Source organism: Cuculus canorus, chromosome 1 (genome assembly GCF_017976375.1).
Source record: "Cuculus canorus isolate bCucCan1 chromosome 1, bCucCan1.pri, whole genome shotgun sequence".
NCBI classification, from domain to species: domain Eukaryota; kingdom Metazoa; phylum Chordata; class Aves; order Cuculiformes; family Cuculidae; genus Cuculus; species Cuculus canorus.
In genome coordinates, this window is record NC_071401.1 from 123130019 (window position 1) to 123140043 (window position 10025).

The 10025-nt window shown below is 42.6% G+C and overlaps 1 protein-coding gene across 1 annotated transcript in view; it reads right to left on the minus strand.

Annotated features, from left to right (window-relative positions):
• GSK3B (glycogen synthase kinase 3 beta) overlaps nucleotides 1-9904 on the minus strand; it is a 157600-nt gene extending 147696 nt beyond the window's left edge. The window contains 1 exon segment of the mRNA XM_054086228.1: nucleotides 9738-9904. Coding sequence (XP_053942203.1) covers nucleotides 9738-9825 — 88 coding nt within the window. The 5' untranslated portion in view covers nucleotides 9826-9904.
• Nucleotides 9905-10025: the final 121 nt, after the last annotated feature.

The following is a 10025-nucleotide window of genomic DNA, read 5'->3' on the forward strand; positions in this document are numbered from 1 at the left end:
GACACTGCAAGCCAGCAACTCCTGCCAAAGAGAAGTTTCAGTCCATTGAATTTAAGCCCATCGTGAAAAAGAAGAGACTTGCCGATTTGGTAGTACTCGTTTCCCTACAAAGATCTTCTATTAGGCCAACTACATTCCTAAAACAAACTCTAACTGAATGACATTCAGAGACTTTGAACTTTATTACTCAGACACATGAAGAGTCCAACAAACATACCCAACTGCCATCCCCATGTTGCCTGCCTATTAAAACCCTATAAACAACCTCAAACTAACTCACGACTACTGCACTGATTAAGGTACAGCAAGCTCAAAGTTGAGCTCAATATGAAAACAGCAGTACTTTCCCCTCTGGGAGTTCCCATCAAAGCCCCTCTTTGCCCTCCCACTGAGGAATATCATTTGAATACCCTGAACAGTAAAGTTCTCCCACTCTGCACAAACCTCATGCTTTTATCTCTAGCACATTCACTGTCTGACCTGCCAGAAAACAAAACCAGGCAAACAAAAGAAAATCTAACTTTCCACGGGCCTTTAAGGAATTTCCCCGAGACTCAAGACAACTCTGCAGACTGCTGTGGTCACCAAAACTTGTAATCCAAAATTAACAATTTTTGTAAGCCTATTTGAAAGTCTCCAAAACTGAAATTTTATTAGTAAGGCTTCTCTATTCTCTGAGGAACAAAATAAATTTGTTTGAAACTACTACACTGCAAAAGAATCATAGAATGAGTTGGGTTGGACGGGACCTTAAAAGCCTATCCAGTTCCAACCCCACTGTCATGGGTAGGGACACCTCCCACCAGACCAGGCTACTCGTGGCCCCATCCAATCTGGCCTTGAAGACCTTCAGGGATGAGGCACCCACAACTTTCCTGGGCAACCTGTGCCAGTGCCTCACCACCCTCATCCTGAAGTGTTTCTTCCTAATGTCTAACCCAAATGTTCCCTTTCCAACTTATATGCATTCCCCCTCATCCTATCACTCCACACTCTTGTAAGAAGTCCCTCTCCAGCTTTCCTGTAGCCTTGTCAGGTACTGCGAGGCTGCTAATTCTACATTACACTGTACATATCTGTGGCTTGCCAGACAGTGTGTAGGATCATGAGTAAGAATGCAAGGTTAGAAGTGAAATGGTGAACAGATATGATCTTGAGGACAATATGATTTTCTCCTTCTTTAGGTTTTAATTGAGTAATTGTGCATATAAAGAAAAACCATTCCAGAAGCCTTACATCTACTCATCTGCAAGAAGCATGCCTTGCCAGAAAGCTTTTATTCTCTCAGCAAGACACAAAACATTCTTTCTGATGCTGATACTCAACCTCCTACAAATGTGGGTAAATTCATTTATGGCTATGGACTTCATTCACAGGGATACAGATCTTTGCCAAATGATTCATGTTTACTTGGACAACAGCCAAATATTGTCTGTTTTGGCTGATGAATTTGTGTCCCCTTCCTCCCTCAAGGAAACCCACTCATACAGGTTAATTTATTGTGTTACTTTTTTTTTTTTATGTAGACACTTAAAACAAATGAAATATATGAGACTGAATACAAATAATAACGAAGGCTCTATGTAACTGCAGCAGGCTGTGAATCAAGAAAGCTAAACAGATTGGTGCTATCAGCTGCAACTAAATAATCTTTCCTCTTCCTACACTACAAGAAAAAATATCAAATTCTTCTTTGCAGCAACAGCCACATTTCAGTTTATCTTTCTGCAAAACATATTCTTGGCCTGTCTGAAAACTAAACAATTGCTTGCATTCCTGGCAAAAGATACTTCTTTGAACTACAGGGCTTGTAGTCGACAAGAATTATATTCCTACTGAAAAAGCCAAAACAGACCACGTTCTACAGTTGTGGCTGTAAGAAGTCTGCCTTGGTTGGAAAAATTCAGCTGCTGCTTCCCTTCTGGTTAGAACTTCAGAGCCAACACCCAAATTCTCTCCAAGTGCTCTGATCCAAAAGCCTGTGGCAATTTCTGCAGCTATACTCCTATACTTCATGCATGCACAGCTGGACAGTATTCTTAAGTCCCTTACACCCTCTACAGCATTACTTATCCAGTGGTATCAATGAGGAACATCTTCCCTTTTTCTTCTGAACAGCAGGTCTCTTATTACTATCATCTACTGTCACACACTTGGACTTCTAACAGCTTTCTTCAAATCCACCCAACTGCCTGAAGAGACATGCCGAGCAACGCAACAATACTATTACACATTCCTGTGACACATTATGTTTAAGAGATGGTTTCCGGACTCAAAAATAAAATCAGCAGAAGCTACTTAAAGAAAGGAAAAGTACTAGCAGCTATCTAAAGACTACAACTCAGCCTTCTCACAATACCAGCAGACCAGCCAACTACTTTCAACATGACTACATTGGTCATTATAACCTACAAAGAGACACTTGGCCATCTTCAGACCTATTAAAGTTATGAAACTACATTTTTCCTAGCTGTTAGTCCTCACTTAGAAGCAAGCTAAAGTGAATTTCCAACGGCAGACACCGAGATCCTCCACAACTGTGCAGTGCTATTCCTTCAACTGAATTGACTCCATGTTACTAACGCGGTGAAGATACTTGGCAACTCATTTTTGCCCAGTTAATATTAACTCACTAGGCAAGTGCATGTGCAGGAAGCACTGGTACCACTGCTAAGTTTACAGCCCCTCAGACGATGAGGCTAAGCCAGGACATACTGGGTCCACTGCTATGGAGAAGCAGCAATGCTCTTAGCAAAGGCTAGTGTGACTCCTTCTGAAGGAGCTGTTCCTGTATAGCTTTTGTTTAAAAAAGCTTACAGTGCTCAACATTGACAAGCTATCTTGCCACTTTCCTTTCTTCCATTATAAGACAGACTAGGGTGAGAACACAAATTGCCTTAAATGCTTAGATCTACTTCCCGTCTGCAAGAGATAAAAGTACAGAATGAACTGCTTTGCTTTATTTCCCCTTCTGAACAACAGACAAGTCATCTGTGCAAGAGCATCTAATGAAAAGGTTATTTGATAGCACTGATCATACAAGAAAAATCCCTGTCCACATCTTTTAGAAGCACATCAGTATGACTTCTGAGCATCCACACTTTTGACAGTTCTCAGAGGGTGATACAGAAATGCTTTCAGTAAGGTCTCCAACACAGGTTTCTGTTGAAATCACCTTGTCTCTCCTACTGCACAGACAGAACATCACACAGCAGCACTGCTAAAGAAATAGAGTTGAACATGCCCTGTCTCACGGACTACCTCTAGACAACTGACCCTCTCTCTGCAGCATGGTAAGTCGGTACCGATGGGGGCAGGAGGGATTCTGAAGATTTGGTGAAAGCTGTTCCCCCACCTACAGTGGTAATCCAAATCTAGTTTACAAAAGCTTCAGGTAGAGCTTCACTTGAGGCTTCTGTGATGAGATACAGCAGCACTGACCAGGAACATCTTATCTGAGCATGACTGTGATGTAGTCATTTCTCACAGAGGTGTATCTTGCTACAATGCCTCATGTCTCTCTCACTTTAAGCTTGCCATAATGCATCTGATATATGGCTACAACTTAAATCAATTAAATAAATATAAAGTGGCATAGACCATCATGTCTCTAAATTTGTTTTCCCTAATGGCAGCATGCAGCACTTTGGCAACAACCTCTATCAGAGGAGAGGCACCAAGAAGGTTCCTGGTTTTGCACCTAAAGAGAGGGCGTTTGAACCTTTATATCCCAGGGAATATCTTTTCTTGCCACGTTGTGAAAGCTGTAATCAGCATTTATTTTCAACACAGATAAAGACAGAAGCACCTATTTGTACAGCTGACTAAAGGAAACGCTGACAAGATAACATTTTGGATTATATATTGCTTGGGTCAAAGAAAAACAAGAACTGTTCCATGAGGCATTTAAACTTCCAATAAGCTCCTTTTCATAGCTGCTTGACTTTAAAAGATTTGTTTGTCTTTCAAGGCTGCACTGGGCTGATGCTCATGAAATTCAGAAAGCAGCCAAGTAACTCCATCAGCCACGGAGCTTCTGTAGGAGACAGCCACTTTAGCACTTCCCACACTAGCTACGGGTGACTAAAAGTCCTCAGAGCAAAGCTAAACTTTTTTCAACAAAAACAAAAGGGAGAGAACTCCAGAAAAGCATCCATGTCTTAAGTTTATAGAAATTTCTGGAAACTCAAAGGTAGCAGACCTTCCAATTCAAAGTGGGACTCACCAAGTCATCAAAACAAAAAGACCTCAACAGCTTGAACCAAGAGGTTGCAAGTGTTCTCCAACCACCTTCCATGTTACTGGCTAATGTGTTCAAATAACTAAGGGATTTGGCATTAATTCATTTCATAAAACGCTAGAGCTGGTCACAGCACAAAGCTTTCACTGCAGGTGTTTTGCATACATAGATCCTCCCCATAGGCTTTCAGTGCCATCTTCACATCACTCATCCACCCAGTTCAAGAAAGAGCACAAGGTGATGGAGCAGCGATAGCCAACAGCCCACAGATTTCCAGTATTATGAAGACCTGTGATAAGTAAACTCAACACCAATACTAGAAAATCCTTTATGTTCCATCTAAAATAGTATCTACAGACAGAATACATCAAAACTAAAGAACACTCAGGGCAGGAAAAGGGAAATCCTTCAACCTACGGAGTAGTCTTCAGCAACGCATACCAGTAAACTGCTTCTCATACTCCAAGAAAAAGATCAAAGTACATAAACCATCACTGCTTTCTGATATCTGTAAGGCCCTATCAAGGGGAATGATGGGATGAAACAATGTAATGATTTCCAGAGCCAGAATGCATGCAAGGAAGGCACATATTCCATAAGCCATATGGAGTTTCACAGCTGTGTAAACAGGTGAACAAGATGGTTAAAATATTGCAAAGAAATACAATAGGTGAATTGAGTGATAATACAAGAGGGGATCACCTCTGGGAAGCAGTGTAGGGAAGAGGAAACGTGCTTAACAGCAATGGAACAAACAGAAAAGGTTCAGGGTAAGTCTCAGTACATCTTACAAGAAAACAAACAATCAAACTATCAACTCACAGAAATAAGACACAAGGGACACAGCAGAATAATTAATCAAAATATCATTTGACAGGCCCATTGACAGGCCTCACTTTTTTATGAGTTGTTTTTCTGCTCAACTATGCCTAACAATATGAATAAAGAGAAAATCATTTGGTAGTGTTAGAATTAAGGACAGCAGATGGCTGTTTCCTTCTTTTTCAGACTTTGGGGCACTGCAGCATGAGACACTTCTCGCTGTAGTGCACGTGGTCACTAGCTGACCCCATTCGTAGCGGTTTTTGTCAAGTTTAGGCACGAGGAAAGCTGTTCACCCAGCAGCAGTCAGAAAGCTGGACAGGGCTGGGATCAGCAACAGCCAGGCACATAATGCTCAGCAGGCTTCTGGAAGGGAGTGATCTTCCTCTCTCCAGCAAGGAGAGCAGGATGGGCGGCTTCCAGTTTCAGAAACCAATTAGGCAGAAACTGCTATCAAAGCAATAGAGAGGGCCCTACCCTAACTGGGTTGAGAAACAGAAAGTGGTGTTATCTCAATCTTTTTGCCAGGCTCAACGGCTCCACTCATTCCTTCTTGCTGAAGTTGCCCAGGGTGCTCTTTTCCAAGGTTCTTTGTACACATTTACCCGGACATCACACAGTATTAAGTTAAACTATCACCAAGATGCCCCTTGCTACCTCAAAAAGTCACTTTTATGGCCCGGCTTATGGAGCAGCTACTAACAGAACAAACTCCCACATTTCATTCCTTCATGAACCACTTCTTAAAGAGCTGTCATACTAACGAAAGAGGCATCAAGCTGATGTGCCAGCAGCAGTACCATGCAAGAACAGCACACTGCAGTATAGGGTTACCAAGCTATTGTGCTTTCAGGAGAGTGTACAAGACAAAAAAACCCCAAACAAACAGTAAATCTACAAAGAAAAGAAAATCTTCAACAAAAAAACAACTCTGGCACCACTATAACATTCTTCCAGAGAGTCCAAAATTAATTATTACAGGATTGTCCTTTAGATTTTGCAACCAAGAGTATGTGTACAACCTTAGAATTAGCTTAAGCAAGTAAATTTGCCTTCCTCACCCTTCCAAGTTAACAAATCCTGCATAACCAATTACAGAGCCATGACACTCACACATGCAACAAAAAACTCAACCATGACATTATTTGCAGATATTTGGCTACACTCATAGTAAGTACTGCTGTCTACAAGGACTCAGTGTTACCAGAAACACTTATTTTCCAGAAGCGAAGGGAAAAAAATAAAAATAAAATCAATTCCACAGTCATTAGATGAAAATACTCAAACTGCAAACTTTGAGACTTCTATTTTTATACAGATATTTTTGGTCATGTGTTGCATGACTACCCTTTATATTTCAGGATTATTTTTGTCTCATTTGGGAAACAACACACATCTGGAAGCAATGCAAGAACAACTAGGTGAAGAACAAAAGAAAGCTTCAAGCTCATACCTCTTCTCTTTTCCTATAACCAGCAGGTTGATAGTATCAGCAAGTGGAAAACCGGAAGGTCAGCTCTCCTTCCTTTAGAGGGGCAGGCTCAACACAAGAAGCGCACATACTTTTTTGTTGTGCAAGCAAAGCCTAGAGACCTGCCCAAAGAATAACCAACCCGAGAATTACTTCAATGTAGCAATCTACATGGGTATGGTGGAAAGAATGGGGGGTTTGTGGAGTGGAAAGAATGGTGGTTTGTTTTCAAGACCAGCAATATAGAACGGTAAAAATAGATTTCAGAAGGTGCTCTTGATGCTGGTATACCTTGAAAGAGATACAAGAAGACCACAGGGTTTCTTTTGCAAAGATGTTAAAACCCTTGTAATGCCTGTAACAGAGCAATAAAAGCAACAAACATGAGAAGCCATTTTTCCCAAGAGCCAGAGAAGGTGTTGGTAATCTACTCGTTCACTCAAGGCTCAGGCTTTCTTACCAACTTCTGAGAACAAAACCTTATAAATCAAGTCCACATAATTTATTAGAGAAGAGATGAAAAATTTTTGCTTGTTCTTTCTCCCCAGTATAGCCTGGAGAGAAGAGCAGTCACCATATGCTTTTAGTACCGCTCCTGCCAGGCAACACCAGGATCTGTGAGCCCTCCTCCACTTTATCAACCCTTTCCTCATCTGTCCTTCCTAAATAACTGTTGCAGTGCTCAGCTAGGAGCAGTAATAGCTGCGGAGACACCACAGTAAGACTGACTTCATCATTTAATTTCACCCCTGTTCTGGGCTTACAAATAAAAGCAAGGAGGTTGACATCAAATGAGTATGTTTTGCTCCCTGATGATCTGGAAGAAACCTGAACCAAGACAGAGGTTCTAAAGATATCCGAGAGACTCAGAAGATACCGATCCATTTTTCAATACCAATTTTCACCTGCCTCATGAGGACTCCCTTGTCCCAGCTTTCATTCAAACAGCTCAGAACGTAACTAAGTCGATAAATAGGAAAATGAAAGACCCCAACAATCTCTGTTCACCACACAAGTGATTGCTTTTTTCCACCAGGCACTCAACACTGGTAACAGATAAGTTGCTACATCATGCCATAAGATGCTACCACAACTCATGAGAAGCAGAAAAATATAACCCTTTTTGACACTCAGGAATGTGTCTCCCTTACAAAACAAAGTTAACTTCCTGGACTGTCTTGCATGGATGGATTGATCAAAAATATAAGCTGGATTTCTCACAGAGTCCTTGTATGTGGCTCTTGCTTTGTTCTGACATTTTTTTCCAGACAGCAGAAGGACCAGGAGCACATGACTAGAGCGACTGTGGGGGTTATCACAAGTGCGTGTGCTTTATGCTACGGCCTTTGTTTCTCCCTCAGTGTAATACACTTGGGATTGAATCGTATTTGCAAACTTGTTAGTCTGCATCAGTTAGCACCCTCTTCACAGGCAAGCATCTGTCTAGTCACTGACCTCAAATAAACGGGAAAGGAGCATCAACGACCTTTCAAGAATCAAGCTGCAGAGCTTGAATAAGACAAATTTAGCTGCTGAACATGACAGGTCTAGGTCTTACTTGGTTTAGACAGCCACCTGCAGAAATACTAATCAACGAGACCTGCCTCCTATTCCACATGCACAAAGTAAACCAATAAATTAAAATGGAGTCACTCATAGGTCTTATCCATACAAATCGAGAATCCTTAATTAATACTGATGCTGGATCTGATCAAACATACGCTTTCATGCTGCTAACAAGGGTTAACTGCACCCACGTTTTTTGAAGGGCTGCAGGCACAGCAATCATGCAGATACAAGGGAGACTACAGACTCCACACCAAATGATCTCTCCAAGGCTTCAACCGCAATGGAAGACATTTCGGTGCGGAAAAAAGTCAGAATTTCTGATCTGCCAAAAAGCTCACAATCTTACAGTACTTTGGCATGAAATACATAAAACAATGCGATATATATGCACACACACAGCCATGTCAGGTGTGGCTGCGTGCAAATATCAAATGGATCAATTGAACGGTAACGCATATCGAGCATTCCCCATTCTATAAAGACACCACCTTGCATTTCTGTAAGAAAAATCTCTCTAAAAACTAAGCTAATAATGTGAATCTGGAAGAACAATCTAGTTGCCAATATGAATATATTCAAACAGGGACTTGAGAAATTTCCTATTGTAAGCCTACAGCAAATTGTCAGCAACTCAGAACTGGGCCTTTTTCTATTCACACTGTACATTTGTTCAGATTTAATACATTTTTAATTCACATAAACCTGCTAATCCCACAAACTAGAACCTAAAGGATGGGCACATATTAAACACGATTTTCAACCTGCCTGTGCAGAACAAATCACAGGCCTCATTTTTAAAAATATTCCTCTGATTGGAAAACTGGAAAAAGCACAGCAAGCTTGACGAAACTACTCCATAGGCTCACATGTCAAAAGGACAATTTTCTTCTGCCTGCTATTGAGCATTTTACCAGAGCGTGGAGAATATTAGAGAGACACCTTTTGTAAGCCTCCTTTCCCCTCCTTTTTTTTTTTTTTTTTTTTAATGGGCTGGACTAAAAGGTGCGCACACCCGACCTACGGGTGCACGGAAAAAAAAACCTTCCAAGCTTGCGCTCTCTCTCCCTCCTTCAGAGCCAGGAGCGCTTAAAAAACACATAATGAATGTGAATGTCACAGCCCCAGCTGCACTTCCACCTTTCGCGGGGGGAAATAAAAAGGAAATATAGGCCTCTCTCTGTCCTACAGAGCCAGATGTGCTTAAAAAACACATAAGGAACGTGAATGTCACGGCTGTACCTGCGTTTCCACCTTTCGAGGGGGAAAATAAGGGGAAATATGGAGCTCTCGGTGCGTTTCACAAAGAGGGGGAGGGGGAAACCCCCCTCCAAAAAAAACATAAAAAAAGAAAAACGACAAAAAAAGAGACCAACAAAAAAACAGGCCTTTTGATTAGCAGAGGCCTGGCAGCGGTCAGAGGGCTAAGGAAGAGGACAAACCCACCAGCGTTTTTTGTCCAACAGGCCCCAAGCCCAGGCGGCAGCGTGCGCCTATTCAAGGTTAAGGTGCGGGGGGGGAGTTAAGGGATCTGCCTCAACCGGGGCGAAGGGAGGGAGGGAGGATAAGCCACAGCAGGGCCAGACAGACAGACAGCCGCCCCCCTCCCGCCCCGCGTAGACCGGCAGCGATACTCACGGCTCACTTTCATGCTGCCGAAGGCCGAGGGCTGCTGCACGGGCTTGCAGCTCTCCGCGAAGGAGGTGGTCCTGGGCCGCCCGGACATGGTCTCTGCCTCCTTTTTTTGCTCCTGCCCCCACGCCCCCCAACTCCGATCAACCTCTTTTGGGGATTTATTTTTTCCCCCTTCCCTCCCCCCCCTCCTCTTCTGTCCCTGCCTTTCCCACCCCCCCCACCCCGGCTCCTTCCTGGCTGGCTCAGCGGGAGAAAAGGCGCCACATGGAACGCCGGGACCCCCCGCCTCGG